The sequence below is a fragment of the Salvelinus fontinalis genome, chromosome 7 (genome assembly GCF_029448725.1).
Source record: "Salvelinus fontinalis isolate EN_2023a chromosome 7, ASM2944872v1, whole genome shotgun sequence".
NCBI classification, from domain to species: domain Eukaryota; kingdom Metazoa; phylum Chordata; class Actinopteri; order Salmoniformes; family Salmonidae; genus Salvelinus; species Salvelinus fontinalis.
Window position 1 is genome coordinate 16,120,827 of NC_074671.1, and position 17,917 is coordinate 16,138,743.

Here is a 17,917-nt window from a genome sequence, read left to right on the forward strand (position 1 = left end):
TTTATGAAAATTAGATATTTCATTTTCAATACATTTATAACAATTTCTAAACACATGTTTTCACTTTGGGGCATTGTGTGTAGATGGGTGAGATTTTGGAATTTATTTAATCCATTTTGAATTTAGGCTGTAACACAAGAAAATGTGGCATAAGTCAAGGGGTATGAATACTTTCTGAAGGCACTTTAGCTACTCCAGTGTTTATAATTAATGTATAAATAAATAGTCAAACTCTTAGCATGTATTCATCTCTGTCTGAATGTCATCACACATCAGGTCCAGAGAGCGCAGACGCACATTCTCCTGACACAAATAGCACACAGGTTAATACACACCTAATAAGAGGTAACTGAGTCCTTGTCTCAGAGGGGTTTGGACAGAGTGTGTGATGTCTCTACGGAATGCACAGACTGGGGTTGGTCAAGCTCATTCGTGAAGGAAAAGTGAACGCCAGTACACGTAGAAAATTAACTGTGCATGATGCTGCGAACCTACCCAGTCTTCCCCTCCGTCTCATGCAGGACTTCTAAAATGTATCCATTGGCTGGTAGTTATTTTCCTTGGCAGACAGATTAGTAAACAAACTTCTGTAATATTACCCATAGTAGAGAGACTAGGCTAGCTGCGAATATTACAAATACTAGGCCTAGGACGAGAATAAAATGTTAACGTTCCTATGGCAACACATACGCTGGGAAAACCAAAAATGCAAGGGGAGAACGGACGCCAACATTCATTAGAATTAATTATCTGAAATTGTTTAAAAAAAATCAACACTATTTAAAAACATTAACTCTCTTTAATCCACACTGATGTAAAATGTTCAAAGGTGAAATTGCATCTATAAAGATACTGAAATGTTGTGGAAAGGATGAGAAAGCCCAGAGATTTCAGATATTTATTCCTCAGAATAAAGAATATAACTGTTTATTTGAAAAAAAAAAGAAAAGAAAAACGTAGATTTTTCATAAATATCCATCCTATCTCAATATAACCTCCAGCTTATACATAAGCCCCATGTTACTGAGGCGTGGGTTTAAAACCAGAACAATGAACAGAGAACCATCAGAGAAATGCAAGCCAGCATACAGTGAGCCTGGCTTTTCTGTGGGTAGGTCCTCAGTGACTATCTCACTTAACTATATACAGCAATTAAAAACATACCAGAAAAATAAAATACTTTTAGATCGGAGATGGAGAGAATTACATGACATATCAACGTTTGTCAACATCGCCACTATTCAAACAGTTCTATATCTGACTACAGCTGATTCATATGTGATCCAGTCGAAACGGCGGACCGACTCCAAGCCTGAGAGAGTAACGTTAGGGTCTGGGTTAGGGGTCAAAGTTGTTCAAGTCAGGGGTCAGGGCAGAGGTCGTTGTCCAATGTTCTAATGATGATGATCTGCTCTATATTTTCGGCAGGGGAGACTGGGGAAGAGAAGGAGAGGGAAGATGTATGCAGCTGTTCCACTAGAACACAGAGAGGGTTAGGGCTCAAGTTAGGGGTTGCGGGCTCAACAATGTCTGGTTCCTCGGGGTCGTGGTTGTCGGGTTCCTCAGGCACAGGGCTGGGCGCATCGCGGGAGATCATTCCCTGGTGATCGATAGGAATGTTGTGGAGGAGAGCACCTTCTGGAACATCCCCTGGAGAACACACACATTTATTGTCAACAAGCTACACAAAATACTCTGTCGTCAAAGTGATTAAAACATTTTAAAAAATGTAAATACTCAAATGTAGTCAAATATACACTGCTCAAAAAAATAAAGGGAACACTAAAATAACACATCCTAGATCTGAATGAATGAAATATTCTTATGAAATACTTTTTTCTTTACATAGTTGAATGTGCTGACAACAAAATCACACAAAAATGATCAATGGAAATCAAATTTATCAACCCATGGAGGTCTGGATTTGGAGTCACACTCAAAATTAAAGTGGAATACAGGCTGATCCAACTTTGATGTAATGTCCTTAAAACAAGTCAAAATGAGGCTCAGTAGTGTGTGTGGCCTCCACGTGCCTGTATGTCCTCCCTACAACACCTGGGCATGCTCCTGATGAGGTGGCGGATGGTCTCCTGAGGGATCTCTTCCCGGACCTGGACTAAAGCATCCGCCAACTCCTGGACAGTCTGTGGTGCAACGTGGCGTTGGTGGATGGAGCGAGACATGATGTCCCAGATGTGCTCAATTGGATTCAGGTCTGGGGAACGGGCGGGCCAGTCCATAGCATCAATGCCTTCCTCTTGCAGGAACTGCTGACACACTCCAGCCACATGAGGTCTAGCATTGTCTTGCATTAGGAGGAACCCAGGGCCAACCGCACCAGCATATGGTCTCACAAGGGGTCTGAGGATCTCATCTCGGTACCTAATGGCAGTCAGGCTACCTCTGGCGAGCACATGGAGGGCTGTGCGGCCCCCAAAGAAATGCCACCCCACACCATGACTGACCCACCGCCAAATCGTTCATGGTGGAGGATGTTGCAGGCAGCAGAACGTTCTCCACGGCGTCTCCAGACTCTGTCACGTCTGTCACGTGCTCAGTGTGAACCTGCTTTCATCTGTGAAGAGCACAGGGCGCCAGTGGCGAATTTGCCAATCTTGGTGTTCTCTGGCAAATGCCAAACGTCCTGCACGGTGTTGGGCTGTAAGCACAACCCCCACCTGTAAGCACAACCCCCACCTGTGGACGTCGGGCCCTCATGGAGTTTCTGACTGTTCGAGCAGACACATGCACATTTGTGGCCTGCTGGAGGTCATTTTGCAGGGCTCTGGCAGTGCTCCACCTGCTCCTCCTTGCACAAAGGCGGAGGTAGCGGTCGTGCTGCTGGGTTGTTGCCCTCCTACGGCCTCCTCCACATCTCCTGATGTACTGGCCTGTCTCCTGGTAGCGCCTCCTTGCTCTGGACACGACGCTGACAGACACAGCAAACCTTTTTGCCACAGCTCGCATTGATGTGCCATCCTGGATGAGCTGCACTATCTGAGCCACTTGTGTGGGTTGTAGACTCCGTCTCATGCTTCCACTAGAGTGAAAGCACCGCCAGCATTCAAAAGTGACCAAAACATCAGCCAGGAAGCATAGGAACTGAGAAGTGGTCTGTGGTCACCACCTGCAGAACCACTCCTTTATTGGGGGTGTCTTGCTAATTGCCTATAATTTCCACCTTTTGTCTATTCCATTTGCACAACAGCATGTGAAATTTATTGTCAATCAGTGTTGCTTCCTAAGTGGACAGTTTGATTTCACAGACGTGTGATTGACTTGGAGTTACATTGTGTTGTTTAAGTGTTCCCTTTATTTTTTTGAACAGTGTAGTTGTTGCATAAGTATTCAGACTCTTTGTTTAGGCAAACCTAAATGAGTTCAACAGTAAAATTTGACTTAACAAATCACATATTAAGTTACATGAACTCACTGTGTGAAATAATAGGGGTTGACAATTTTTTGCCAAAATGCAATTTGGAATCTTTTTTTTGTGCTACATTGACAGTAAATATAGCAATTATATGATAAGGGAACAACATTCCCACCTTTTTCATTGTCAATAATTACATTTTGCTCATATTCTTGATTTGGAAATGTTAATAAGCTCACTGGTTTGAGACACAAAAATCAATCAAATCCGCTAAATAGCGCAAAATACTGTGATTGAAGAAAAATAGTTGAGGTTCATTATCATTTCTACCTGGTCTTAGTTGTTTAAATTCAGGCAATATCTCATTTTAGATATATATATATTAGTACCAGTCAAAAGTTTGGACACACCTACTCATTCCAGGGATTTTCTTTATGTTTACTATTTACTAGAATAATAGTGAAGACATCAAAACTTTAAAATAACACATATGGAATCATGTAGTAACCAGAAAAGTGTTAAACAAATCCAAATATATTTCATATGAGATTCTTCAAAGTAGCCACCCTTTGCCTTGATGACAGCTTTGCACACTCTTGGCATTCTCTCAACCAGCTTCATGAGGTAGTCACCTAGAATGCATTTACATTTACATTACATTTAAGTCATTTAGCAGACGCTCTTATCCAGAGCGACTTACAAGTACATACATTCATCCTTTTTTTTTTTTTTTTTTTTGTACTGGCCCCCCGTGGGAATTGAACCCACAACCCTGGCGTTGCAAGCGCCATGCTCTACCAACTGAGCCACACGGGGCCATTTAAACTAACAGGTGTGCCTATTTAAAATTAATTTGTGGAATTTCTTTCCTCTTAACGCGTTTGAGCCAATCAGTTGTGTTGTAACAAGTTAGGGGTGGTATACAGAGGATAGCCCTATTTGGTAAAAGACCAAGTGGATATTATGGCAAGAACAGCTCAAATAAGCAAAGAGAAATGACAGTCCATCATTACTTTAACTTCTTTGATATAGGGGGCAGCATTTTCACTTTTGGATGAATTGCGTGCCCATAGTGAACTGCCTCCTACTCTGTCCCAGATACTAATATATGCATATTATTATTAATATTGGACAGAAAACACTCTGACGTTTCTAAAACTGTTTGAATGATGTCTGTGAGTATAACAGAACTCATATGGGGGGCAAAAACCTGAGAAAAAATCCAAACAGGAAGTGAGAATTCTGAGACTGGTCAATGTTAAAGTCATCGCCTATTCAATTACCTGTAATATATGGATCTGTTTGCACTTCCTACGCCTTCCACTAGATGTCAACAGTCTGTAGAACGCTGAATGAAGCCTCTAGTGTGATGTGGGGCCGGATGGGAGGTGTTTCAGTCATTGGTCTGGCAGATTGCCAGTTCTTGCTCACGCGCTTTCCTCATGATATCGCCTTGCGTTTCATTAGTTATACAGGCATGAAGAAATGCTCTGGTTGGAATGTTATTCGATATATATGATAACAACATCCTGAAGATTGATTCTCTACTAAGTTTGACCAGTTTATTCGACTTGTAATATAACTTTTTGAAGTTTTCGTCCGACGTTTGCCTGCATCTGCGCGAGTGTTTGGACACGTGTACTACACATGCTAGCAAAAGTAGCTAATTGGACATAAGTAATGGACATTATCGAACAAAACAACGATTTATTGTGGAACTAGGATTCCTGGCAGTACATTCTGATGAACATAATCAAAGGTAAGGGAATATTTATGATGTAATTTCGTATTTCTGTTGACTCCAACATGGCGGAGAAATTTAGTTAAATCTGAGCGCCGTCTCAGATTATTGCATGTGTGCTTTTTACGTAAAGTTTTTTAAAAATCTGACACAGTGGTTGTATTAAGAACAAGTGTATCTTTAATTCTGTGTAAAACATGTATCTTTCATCAAAGTTTATGATGAGTATTTCTGTTATTTGACGTGGCTCTCCGCAATTACTCCGGATATTTTGGAGGCATTTCTGAACATGGCGCCAATGTAAACCGAGATTTGTGGATATAAATATGCACATTATCGAACAAAACATAAATGTATTGTGTAACATGATGTCCAATGAGTGTCATCTGATGAAGATCATCAAAGGTTAGTGATTAATTTTATCTCTATTTCTACTTTTTGTGACTACTATCTTTTGCTGGGAAAATGGCTGTGTTTTTTGTGGCTATGTACTGAGCTAACATAATTGTTTGGTGTGCTTTCCCCGTAAATCATTTTTGAAATCAGACATGTTGGCTGGATTCACAACATGTGTAGCTTTAATTTGGTGTCTTTCACACATGAAAGATTGATTTTTATAGTAATATATTTGAATTTGGCGCGCTACATTTTTTTCTGGATTTTGGCGAAGTGGGACGCTACCATCCCACCTATCCCAGAGAAGTTAAGACATGGTCAGTCAATCCGGAAAATGTCAAGAACCTTGAAAGTTTCTTCAAGTGCAGTCGCAAAAACCATCAAGCGCTATAATGAAACGGTCTCTCATGAGGACCCCCACAGGAAGACCTAGAGTTACTTCTGCTGCAGAGGATAAGTTTATTAGCGTTAACTGCACCACAGATTGCAGCCCAAATAAAAGCTTCACAGAGTTCAAGTAACAGACATCTCAAGATCAACTGTTCAGAGACTGCGTTAATCAGGCCTTCATGGTCTAATTTCTAAAATAACACAAATATGAAGAGACTTGCTTGGGCCAAGAAACACGAGCAATGGACATTAGAACGGTGGAAATCTGTCCTTTGGTCCAAATTTGAGATTGTTTTTTTATTTTAATTGTATTTTACTTACTTAATTTAACTAGGCAAGTCAGTTACGGCCTAGGAACGGTGGGTTAACTGCCTTGTTCAGGGGCAGAATGACAGATTTTTACCTTGTCAGCTCGGGTATTCAATCTTGCAACCTTACGGTTGACTAGTCCAATGCTCTAACCACCTGCTTTACATTGCACTCTACGAGGAGCCTGCCTGTTAAGCAAATGCAGTAAGAAACCAAGGTAAGTTGCTAGCTAGCATTAAACTTATCTGATAAAAAACAATCAATCAATCATAATCACTAGTTAACTACACATGGTTGATGATATTACTAGTTTATCTAGTGTGTCCTGCGTTGCATATAATCGATGCGGTGCGCATTTGCGAAACAGGACTGTCGTTGCTCCAACGTGTACCTAACCATAAACATCATTGCCTTTCTTAAAATCAATACACAAGTATGCATTTTTAAACCTTTTAAACCTGCATATTTAGTTAATATTGCCTGCTAACATGAATTTCTTTTAACTAGGAAAATTGTGTCACTTCTCTTGCAACAGAGTCAGGGTATATGCAGCAGTTTGGGCCGCCTGGCTCGTTGCGAACTGTATGAAGACTTGTTCTTCCTAACAAAGACAGTCAACTTCGCCAAACGGGGGATGATTTAACAAAAGCGCATTTGCGAAAAAAGCACAATCAGTGCACGACTGTACCTAACCATAAACATCAATGCCTTTCTTAAAATCAATACACAGAAGTATATATTTTTAAACCTGCATATTTAGCTAAAAGAAATCCAGGTTAGCAGGCAATATTAACCAGGTGAAATTGTGTCACTTATCTTGCATTCATTGCACGCAGAGTCAGGGTATATGCAACCGTTTGGGCCACCTGGCTCGTTGCGAATTTTTTTTCCAGAATTTTACGTAATTATGACATAACATTGAAGGTTGTGCAATGTAACAGGAATATTTAGACTTATGGATGCCACCCATTAGATAAAATACGGAACGGTTCCGTATTTCACTGAAAGAATAAACGTTTTTTTTTCGAGATGATAGTTTCCGGATTCGACCATATTAATGACCTAAGGCTTGTATTTCTGTGTGTTATTATGTTATAATTAAGTCTATGATTTGATAGAGCAGTCTGACTGAGCGATGGTAGGCACCAGCAGGCTCGTAAGCATTCATTCAAACAGCACTTTCCTGCGTTTTGGCAGCAGCTCTTCGCAATGCTTCAAGTATTGCGCTGTTTATGACTTCAAGACTATCAACTCCAGAGATTAGGCTGGTGTAACCGATGTGAAATGGCTAGCTAGTTAGCGGGGTGCATGCTAATAGCGTTTCAAACTTGGACTTGGAGTAGTTGTTACCCTTGCTCTGCATGGGTAAAGCTGCTTAGAGGGTGGCTGGTTCGAGCCCAGGTAGGAGCGAGGAGAGGGATGGAAGCTATACTGTTACACTGGCAATACTACAGTGCCTATAAGAACATCCAATAGTCAAAGGTATATGAAATACAAATCGTATAGAGTGAAATAGTCCTATAATTCCTATAATAACTACAACCTAAAACTTCTTACCTGGGAATATTGAAGACTCATGTTAAAAGGAACCACCAGCTTTCATATGTTCTCATGTTCTGAGCAAGGAACTTAGCTTTCTTACATGGCACATATTGCACTTTTACTTTCTTCTCCAACACTTTGTTTTTGCATTATTTAAACCAAATTGAACATGTTTCATTATTTATTTGAGCCTAAATTGATTTATTGATGTATTATATTAAGTTAAAATAAGGGTTCATTCAGTATTGTTGTAATTGTCATTATTACAAATACATGTATGTATTTTTATTTTTATATATATATTTTTTTAAATCGGCCGATTAATTGGTATCGGCTTTTTTTGGTCCTCCAATAAATTGGTATCGGCGTTGAAAAATCATAATCGGTCCACCTTTAGTCTAAATGCAAAGCCTTATGTTTGGGGCAAATCCAACAACACATCACTGAGTAACTGCCTCCTTATTTTCAAGCATGGTGGTGGATGCATCATGGTATGGGTATGCTTGACATTGGTAAATACTGGGGATATTTTCAGGATAAAAAGAAACGGGATACAGATAAGCACAGGCAAAATCCTAGAGGACTGTGCGAGGAAGTCACCTTTTAGCAGGCAATAACCTACAACACAAGGCCAAATCTACACTGGAGTTGCTTACCAAGAAGACCGTTAATGTTCGAAATTACAGTTTAGAATTAAAACTCCTTGAAGATCTATGGCAAGTATTGAAAATTGCTGTATAGCCATGATCCCCAACATCTTTACAGAGCTTGAAGAATTTTGAAAAGAATAATTGGCAAATATTGCACAATCCAGTTGTATAAAGCTCTTAGAGACCCACCCAAGAAGACTCACAGCTGTAATCACTGCCAAATGTGCTTCTAACATGTACGTATTCAGCTGCTTCAGTCAAGAAGCGAATACTATATTTTAGTAATTAAATTTTTAAATTAAAAAAATTAAACAAAAGTATTGTGTAGATTTTGGACAATGTATTTATTTTTTAATCCCACTTTGTAACACAATAAAATGAAGAATAATTTTGCAAGGCAGTGTAGATGGTAAAAAAAAATAGAAGACACAGACAGACTCTCACCTAAGTGTTGTCTCTCTTGGTGTTTCTTCAGGCTGCTCATGCCAGCGTAGGTGTTTCCACACAGCTCACATGTCACACGCTGCTTAACAGCTGGATCTCCACCTACACACACACATCTCCCCTCAGTCTCTACAACTAGGGCCTAGAGTCTTTCCTGTCACACAGTCATGAAAAGCAAAGGGCCATATCTATAATCTCCATATAAACTCCTTTATCAGTCTATCCCTTCTTCTTCATCCTCTGTTATTTACCTACACCTCACTCTCCTCTTCCCTCTCCAACCTGTTTCCTCCTCACTCTCTCCAACCTGTGTTTCCTCCTCACTCTCTCCAACCTGTGTTTCCTCATCACTCTCTCCAACCTGTGTTTCCTCCTCACTCTCTCCAACCTGTGTTTCCTCATCACTCTCTCCAACCTGTGTTTCCTCATCACTCTCTCCAACCTGTGTTTCTTCCTCACTCTCTCCAACCTGTGTTTCCTCCTCACTCTCTCCAACCTGTGTTTCCGCCTCACTCGCTCCAACCTGTGTTTCCGCCTCACTCGCTCCAACCTGTGTTTCCTCCTCACTCTCTCCAACCTGTGTTTCCTCCTCACTCTCTCCAACCTGTGTTTCCTCCTCACTCTCTCCAACCTGTGTTTCCTCCTCACTGTCTCCAACCTGTGTTTCCTCCTCACTCTCTCCAACCTGTGTTTCCTCCTCACTCTCTCCAACCTGTGTTTCCTCCTCACTCTCTCCAACCTGTGTTTCCTCCTCACTCGCTCCAACCTGTGTTTCTTCCTCACTCGCTCCAACCTGTGTTTCCTCCTCACTCTCTCCAACCTCTGTTTCCTCCTCACTCTCTCCAACCTGTGTTTCCTCTTCACTCTCTCCACTCCAGGGCAGAAACCCTTCTAGAACACAGTAGATATACTAATAACTAACAGACAGTGATGGATTTGACAGCTGGACACTTCGCGCTTGTCACTCACTCACCCCGTTGCTGTTACTATTTATTTACCTAAGCTGCTCAACCATGTCACTCCTCACTTTAGCGCATTCCATAGATAATGTATACTCTTACTGTGATATATTGCAAACATGACTATTTTCTTCTTTTACTACTTTTTATAAATGTGTATTGCACGGTTGAGGAGCGCTGGTAACTAAGCATTTCACTGTACCATTTACACCCTGTATCCAGTGCACATGACCAAAAAACTTTGATTTGATCTTTTCCCTTGGATAGATTCATGAGGTCAACGTTGTCGGGTCTCACGTGTGCGTGTTACGTAGACTCACCGGTGTGGATGCGAGAGTGTTTGTTGAGTTCTCGTTTGGTAATGAAGGCCCTCTGACACACCAGACATTTGTGTGGCGCTTCACCTGGAAAACACACAGACAACCACAGGTCAGAGAAGACGGGGACCCATGCTCGCTCACACACACACTCTCCTTGCCTCAGTGGGTTACCTGTGTGTTTGCGTTTGTGTGTGAAGAGAGAAGAAGAGACGGAGAAGGCCATCCCACAGGTGTCACATTGGTAAGGTTTCTCTCCTGTGTGGCTCCTCATGTGATAGGTCAGAGTGCTGGCCTGGGCAAAACCCTTCCCACACCGTTCACACACATACGGCTTTTCTCCACTGTGCTTCCTATATGGACACACACACACAGTTAGATAGATGAACTCACATTCGGTTTCTCTCCACTGTGCATCCTATATAGACACACACACAGTTAGATAAGTCTCTCAGTGTTGCCGCTTGCTATAGACCCCGCTCAGCCCCCAGCTGTGCCCCCAATCTGTCTTCAGAGTTCGTACTGTTAGGTGACCTAAACTGGGATATGCTTAACACCCCGGCCGTCCTACAATCTAAGCTAGATGCCCTCAATCTCACACAAGTTATCAAGGAACCTACCAGGTACAACCCTAAATCCGTAAACACGGGCACCCTCATAGATACCATCCTGACCAACCTGCCCTCTAAATACACCTCTGCTGTCTTCAACCAGGATCTCAGCGATCCCTGCCTGCGTCCGTAATGGGTCCGCGGTCAAACGACCACCCCTCATCACTGTCAAACGCTCCCTAAAACACTACAGCGAGCAGGCCTTTCTAATTGACCTGGCCCGGGTATCCTGGAAGGATATTGATCTCATTCCGTCAGTAGAGGATGCCTGGTTATTCTTTAGAAGTGCTTTCCTCACCATCTTCAATAAGCATGCTCCATTAAAAAAAAAATTGAACTAAGAACAGATATAGCCCTTGGTTCACTCCAGACTTGACTGCCCATGACCAGCACAAAAACATCCTGTGGCGTACTGCATTAGCATCGAATAGCCCCCGCGATATACAACTTTTCAGGGAAGTTAGGAACAGGCAGTTAGGAAAGCAAAGGCTAGCCTTTTCAACCAGAAATTTACATCCTGTAGCCCTAACTCCAAAACGTTCTGGGACACTGTAAAGTCCATGGAGAAGAAGAGCACCTCCTCCCAGCTGCCCACTGCACTGAGGCTAGGAAACACTGCCACCATAAATCTACGATAATAGAGAATTTCAATAAGCATTTTTCTACGGCTGGCCATGCTTTCCTCCTGGTTACCCCTACCCAGGCCAACAGCTCTTCATCCCCCACAGCAACTTGCCCAAGCCTCCCCCACTTCTCCTTCACCCAAATCCAGATAGCTGATGTTCTGAAAGAGCTGCAAAATCTGGACCCCTACAAATCAGCCGGGCTAGACAATCTGGACCCTCTCTTTCTAAAAGTATCCGCCGCAATTGTTGCGACCCCTATTACCAGCCTGGTCAACCTCTCTTTCATATCGTCTGAGATCCCTAAAGATTGGAAAGCTGCCGCGGTCATCCCCCTCTTCAAAGGGGGAGACTCTAGACCCAAACTGTTACAGACCTATATCTATCCTACCCTGCTTTCTAAAGTCTTCGAAAGCCAAGTTGACAAACAGATCACCGACCATTTCGAATCCCATCGTACCTTCTCCGCTATGCAATCTGGTTTCCGAGCTAGTCATGGGTGCACCTCAGCCACGCTCAAGGTCCTAAACATTATCATAACCGCCATCAATAAAAGACAATACTGTGCAGCCATATTCATCGACCTGGCCAAGGCTTTCGACTCTGTCAATCACCACATTCTTATCGGCAGACTCAAAAACCTTGGTTTCTCAAATGACTGCCTCGCCTGGTTCATCAACTACTTCTCAGATAGAGTTCAGTGTGTCAAATCGGAGGGCCTGTTGTCCGGACCTCTGGCAGTCTCTATGGGGTGCCACAGGGTTCAATTCTCGGGCCGACTCTTTTCTCTGTATACATCAATGATGTCGCTCTTGCTGCCGGTGATTCTCTGATCCACTTCTACGCAGACTACACAATTCTGTTGGAGGTCGGCATGGCCGATTAATTAGGTACGATTTCAAGTTGTCATAACAATCGGTAATCACCATTTTTGGATGGCGATTACATTGCACTCCACAATGAGACTGCGTGGTAGGCTGACCACCTGTTGCGCGAGTGCAGCAAGGAGCCAGGGTAATTTGCTACCTAGCATTACACTTATCTTATAAAAAACAATCAATCTTAACATAATCACTAGTTAACTACACATGGTTGATGATATTACTAGTTTATCTAGCGTGTCCTGCGTTGCATATAATCGATGCGCCTACTTTGACAAACGGTGATGATTTAACAAGCGCATTCGTGAAAAAAGCCCTGTTGTTGCACCAATGTACCTAACCATAAACATCAATGCCTTTCTTTAAAATCAATACACAAGTATATAGTTTAAAACCTGCATATTTAGTTAAAAGAAATTCATGTTAGCAGGCAATATTAACTAAGGAAATTGTGTTACTTCTCTTGCGTTCTGTGCAAGCAGTCAGGGTATATGCAGCAGTTTGGGCCGCCATAATGTCATTATTATAAATGCCGATTAATCAGTATCAGTTTTTTTGGTCCTCCAATTATCAGTTTCGGCGTTGAAAAATCACAATCAGTCGACCTCTACATTCTGTATATTTCTGGCCCTTCTTCGGACACCGTGTTAGCAAACCTCCTGATGAGCTTCAATGCCATACAACACTCCTTCCGTGGCCTCCAACTGCTCTTAAATGCAAGTAAAACTAAATGCATGCTCTTCAACCGATCGCTGCCCGCACCAACCTGCCAGTCTATCATCACTACACTGGACGGTTCTGACTTAGAATATGTGGACAACTACAAATACCTGGGTGTCTGTTTAGACTGTAAACTCTCCTTCCAGACTCACATTAAGCATCTCCAATCCAAAATTAAATCTAGAATCGGCTTCCTATTTCGTAACAAAGCCTCCTTAACTTATGCTGCTAAACATACCCTGGTAAAACTGACTATCCTACCGATCTTTGACTTCGGCAATGTCATTTAAAAAAATAGCCTTCAACACTCTACTCAGTAAATTGGATGTAGTCTATCACAGAGCCATCCGTTTTGTCACCAAAGCCCCATATACTACCCACTACTGCGACCTATATACTCTCGTTGGTTGGCCCTCGCTTCATATTCGTCGCCAAACCCACTGGCTCCAGGTCAACTATAAGTCTGTGCTAGGTAAAGCTCCGCCTTATCTCAGCTCACTGGTCACCATAGCAACACCCACCCGTAGCACGCGCTCCAGCAGGCAGGTATACTTCACTGTTCATCCCCAAAGCATACTCCTCCTTTGGCCGCCTTTCCATCCAGTTCTCTGCTGCCAATGACTGGAATGAATTGCAAAAATCACTAAAGTTGGAGACTTATACCTCCCTCACTAACTTTAAGCATCAACTGCCAGAGCAGCTTACCGATCATTGCACCTGTACACAGCTCATCTGTAAATAGCCCACCTAACTACCTCATCCCCATATTGTTATTTTTTTCTCCTTTGTACCCCAGTATCTCTACTTGCACATCTATCACTCCAGTGTTAATGCTAAATTGTAATTATTTCACCACTATGGCCTATTTATTGCCTTACCTCCCTAATCTTACTTAATTTGCTCACACTGTATATAGATTTTTCTATTGTGTTATTGACTGTACGTTTGTTTATCCCATGTGTAACTCTGTGTTTGTGTCGGACTGCTTTACTTTATCTTGGCCAGGTCGCAGTTGTAAATGAGAACTTGTTCTCAACTGACCAACCTGGTTAAATAAAGGTGGGAAAAAAAGAAAAGATAAACACAGATAGGCCTTCTTTCCACAGTCCTCCTACCTGCTGTGTATCTTGTAGTTAGATGAGGTAGCGAACTTCAGCCCACATTGTTCACAGGTGTAAGGCTTCTCTTCTCCATGGTACATTCTACAGTGACCCACCAACTGACACTTCTGGGTAAAACCCTTGTCACACTGAGAACATGCAAAAGGTTTCTCTCCTAGAAAGGCAGAGAGACAGTTAGGGTCCCACCTGTGTGTATGCTTGGTGTGTGTGTGTGTGTGTGTGTGTGTGTGTGTGTGTGTGTGTGTGTGTGTGTGTGTGTGTATCTCACCTGTGTGTATGCGAAGGTGAGTCTTGAGCTGGTTTCCCTGTGTGAAGGCTCGGGAACAGAAGAGACACTGGAAAGGTTTCACTCCTTTATGGATCCTCATGTGTCTCCTCAGACTACTGATCTCAGAGAACTCTTTTTTACACTCCGCACACACCGGCTTCTCTTTCACCTGTTGGTTCTTCAACCCAGCCTTCCCCTTATCATCTCCCTCGTCCCCCTCTCCATCGCTCAATCTGTTCTCCTTCAGTTTCCCTCTTCCTCTGCCCCTCCCTCTCTTTCCTCCTCTCCTCTCTCCACTACTCATCCTCTTCCTCTTGACAAGTTTCAGTGACGATGGGCTGAGGTCTGTCTGGTTCTCCTCAACGATCTGAGGGTCTGACGCTTCTAACGACAGATCCCTTCCCCTTCCTCTCCCCCTGCCTCTCCCCCTGCCCCTCCCCCTGCCCCTCTGGGGCTGGGTGACTTTTGCGTCATCTGGTATGTCGTCATGGCTAGCTGATGTTTGGTTACTTGCCAAGGTTTGGTTTCCAGGTGAGGTCTGGTTTCTAGGTGTGGCCTTGGGCCTTCTTCCCTTCCTCTTCCTGGCTCCTCTCCGGGGGGATGTTGAGGGGCTTGGGGAGGGAGGGGTGTACTCTGGATCTTCCCTCTCTTCCTCCTCCCCCCTCATTCCTTCCCTCTCCTCATCCTTCTCTACAGAGCCCACTCCAGAAAGGCAGGACAGAGGTTCGATTACCTCTGGGCTGGGGGGTAAGAGAGGGAAGGAGGGTGAGGGAGCGGAGGGGGTGTGTGGGGCTGACTCTATCCTCGTCTCCTGTTGGCTGTCTGTCTTGTCTATCAGGAGACGCTCCGCCTCCCTCATCCCCAGGAACACTGCTGCTCTCAGCACGGCCTCAGACCCCTCACTGTTATGGTCAACCACAGATAAACAAGAAAGCAATAACAACAGATGAACAACAATATTGCATTATACATAGTTATTGTGACACTTATGATTTTTATGAATAATGACTTAAGCAGGGTGCAAGTGTGAAACAAATGATAAGAGGAGCTATCGACAGACAAGCTGTACTACTGTGTTGCTTACAGGACATTCTGTCCCCACCCAGGGATGGGAGAGACCTTGGGCTTGTAGTAGATTGTATAACAGGTGGCAGACAATGTATGAGTAGGAGAAGACTTGTGAACTATATTGTCATCGTTTCTGAGGGACATTTATGACGAAATGTGAAGTATATAGACCAATGTACGGGAAATGATAAGGAGAGCTCTCGTAAATAAACATGCTGACTATGGTAGACTGGCCACTGTTTCATTTTAATAAGAACCTTACAAATTCTTAGTAACAGACAGAGTATTTTAATTGAAGTTCAGTTTATGAACATTGAGAACAAAATTCTCATGACAGACACTAAAATTGTGGTGTAGTCGTATTATTCAGGGGAATTGGTGAATAGGGGAGCTTACACACCTTTTGATTTGGTGAATAGTGTTTCCACACCTATTGCTAAATTAGCCTTGCACACACCAGTGTAGTGATGTACTGACCTGTCAGTGTGTAGTTCTCCAGTATAGATGTATTTCAGCAGGGTGTCCAGGGCCTGCTCACTGACAAACTCAGGGTTAAGGGTCATGACCCGGTGACCTCTGTCAGGCAGTGCCGAGAAGAACCCGCTGAACGCCGCCAGGACATTACGGTGCGCTTGGAACAGTGTGTCACCCACAACGACCGTGATGTCACACAGAACGTTGCTTTCCCGCTGCCAACGCAGCTGCTCCAACAGGTGCTCGCTGTGGGCCTGCTGTAACATCACTGCTTCGTGCCAGGGCCAAACTGCCTGGAAGATAATTCATTTCAATGGGGTTGTTTAACTATTAGTGCTTTACCTATACTAATAAAACTTTATGGCATTGGAGGTTGTGTGCTTGCAAGGTTGTTTCTGGTTAATTTGAGTAATTTTTCACTGACAGGGCCAACCTCAGACTGACAGTATTTAAAGCGTTTCTCTTTTATGCTAATTTAATATATTACTACCAGTCTTTTTACAACCTTGTCCCGTGTTACTATTTCACTTAATTTTTATTTATTATTTAAATTTAACTAGGCAAGTCAGTTAAGAACAAATTCTTATTTAAAATATGGCCTACCAAAATGCCTCCTGCGGGGACAGGGGCAAGGGATAAAAAAAAAATACAACAAAAATATAGGCCAAAACACACATCAAAACAAGAGAGACAACACAACACTACATAAAGAGAGACCTAACACAACAACATAGCAAAGCAGCAACACATGACAACACAGCATGGTAGCAACACAACATGGTAGCAGCACAAAACATGGTACAAACATTATTGGGCACAGACAACAGCACATACGGCAAGAAGGTAGAGACAACAACAATACATCACACAAAGCAGCCACAACTGTCAGTAAGAGTGTCCATGATTGAGTCTTTGAATGAATTGATAAAACTGTCCAGTTTGAGTGTTGGTTGCAGCTTGTTCCAGTCACTAGCTGCAGCGAACTGAAAAGAGGAGCGACCCAGGGATCTGTATGCTTTGGGGACCTTTATCAGAATGTGACTGGCAGAACGGGTGGTGTATGTGGAGGATGAGGGCTGCAATAGATATCTCAGACAGGGGGGAGTGAGGCCTAAGAGGGTTTTAGAAATAAGCATCAACCAGTGGGTCTTGCGATGGGTATACAGAGATGACCAGTTTACAGAGGAGTATAGAGTGCAGTGATGTGTCCTATAAGGAGTATTGGTGGCAAGCATTGATCAAGAATATTTAAAACATTTGTACATGTCCATCTTTTCTCTACCAAAATATGTGTCTTATCTATTCATCTAGCTACTATTGCCGTTGTTCTTGTTGGTTCTTTACTTGTCTCTCCCCCAGCAGTATATAGCTACATTTACATAAATACACATACTCACCCTTTATAATAACGTTATTGTTTGGTTGAGAATACCAGGTGTTGTTCTGTTGGGATAAAATTAAGTGATGAAATTAATACACATTACGGTAACACTCATCTCATCGTACTCTGTAGCAACACAGTAGATGCCAAAGTAACGTTAACGTTATGAAAATAAAAGTTCATCACGAATCCTACGATGGCTTACTACACCCACAGGAATCCGCGCAAATCAGCTACATTTTATTTTACCATGATTATATCAATGACATTGTGAATGATTTTGTTTCAATAGCTATTCTTGTATACTGGGCGGTAAACGTTTATGGAGCTTGAAAACATTTACTTAATGTGAAGTTTAGCTAGGTTAGGCCCACTTGGTTGTCGAGGATGAGCGCGCTAACGTTAATAACAAAGGGCTCTTATTTCGAAATGCGACGAGGGGTACGCGGTAAACTACGTGGGGAAGTTTTAAAATGACCGGGCATTCGGTGGCGTAATCACAAGGATACATATAACATTAAAACATATTACATGTAGAAATTAAGCACAGAAACGTGTGTAAAATTACAATACCTTATAATCCCTTTGATTGAGTAGCCATTTTATGATGACGTCAAAGCACGACTAGTCTCGCGAAGTTTGGAACTAG

At 42.7% G+C, this 17,917-nt stretch overlaps 1 protein-coding gene and 1 non-coding gene across 3 annotated transcripts; both read right to left on the reverse strand.

Moving 5' to 3' along the window:
* Positions 1 to 884: 884 nt before the first annotated feature.
* LOC129859073 (myoneurin-like) lies at positions 885 to 17,912 on the reverse strand. 2 transcript variants are annotated; one of them, XM_055928429.1, is made up of 9 exons: positions 17,842 to 17,903; positions 17,285 to 17,330; positions 15,891 to 16,180; positions 14,346 to 15,247; positions 14,072 to 14,231; positions 10,296 to 10,474; positions 10,125 to 10,208; positions 8,846 to 8,947; positions 885 to 1,650 (listed from the first exon to the last, which is right to left on the reverse strand). In XM_055928429.1, the coding sequence occupies exons 3-9, from the start codon at positions 16,151 to 16,153 to the stop codon at positions 1,361 to 1,363; spliced, it is 1,980 nt and encodes a 659-aa protein (XP_055784404.1). In that variant the 5' UTR covers positions 16,154 to 16,180; positions 17,285 to 17,330; positions 17,842 to 17,903; the 3' UTR covers positions 885 to 1,360. The 2 variants fall into 2 exon arrangements, with proteins under 2 accessions (XP_055784404.1, XP_055784403.1); XM_055928428.1 differs by lacking the exons at positions 885 to 1,650; positions 8,846 to 8,947 and adding an exon at positions 8,956 to 9,736 and having other exon boundaries at positions 17,842 to 17,912.
* On the reverse strand, positions 4,116 to 4,191 carry trnaa-ugc (transfer RNA alanine (anticodon UGC)). Its single transcript has one exon. It is a non-coding gene; the product is annotated as a tRNA-Ala (tRNA).
* Positions 17,913 to 17,917: the final 5 nt, after the last annotated feature.

What these genes read in the sequence shown, in the direction of transcription:
- LOC129859073 (XM_055928428.1), bottom strand. Translation starts at nt 16,153, where the DNA reads ATGTTACAGCAGGCCCACAGCGAGCACCTGTTGGAGCAGCTGCGTTGG. An exon ending in AACTACAAGATACACAGCAG is followed by an intron (nt 10,475 to 14,071) that starts GTAGGAGGACTG and finishes GTGTCCATATAG; the next exon opens with GAAGCACAGTGGAGAAAAGC. An exon ending in ACACAAACGCAAACACACAG is followed by an intron (nt 10,209 to 10,295) that starts GTAACCCACTGA and finishes TGTGTTTTCCAG; the next exon opens with GTGAAGCGCCACACAAATGT.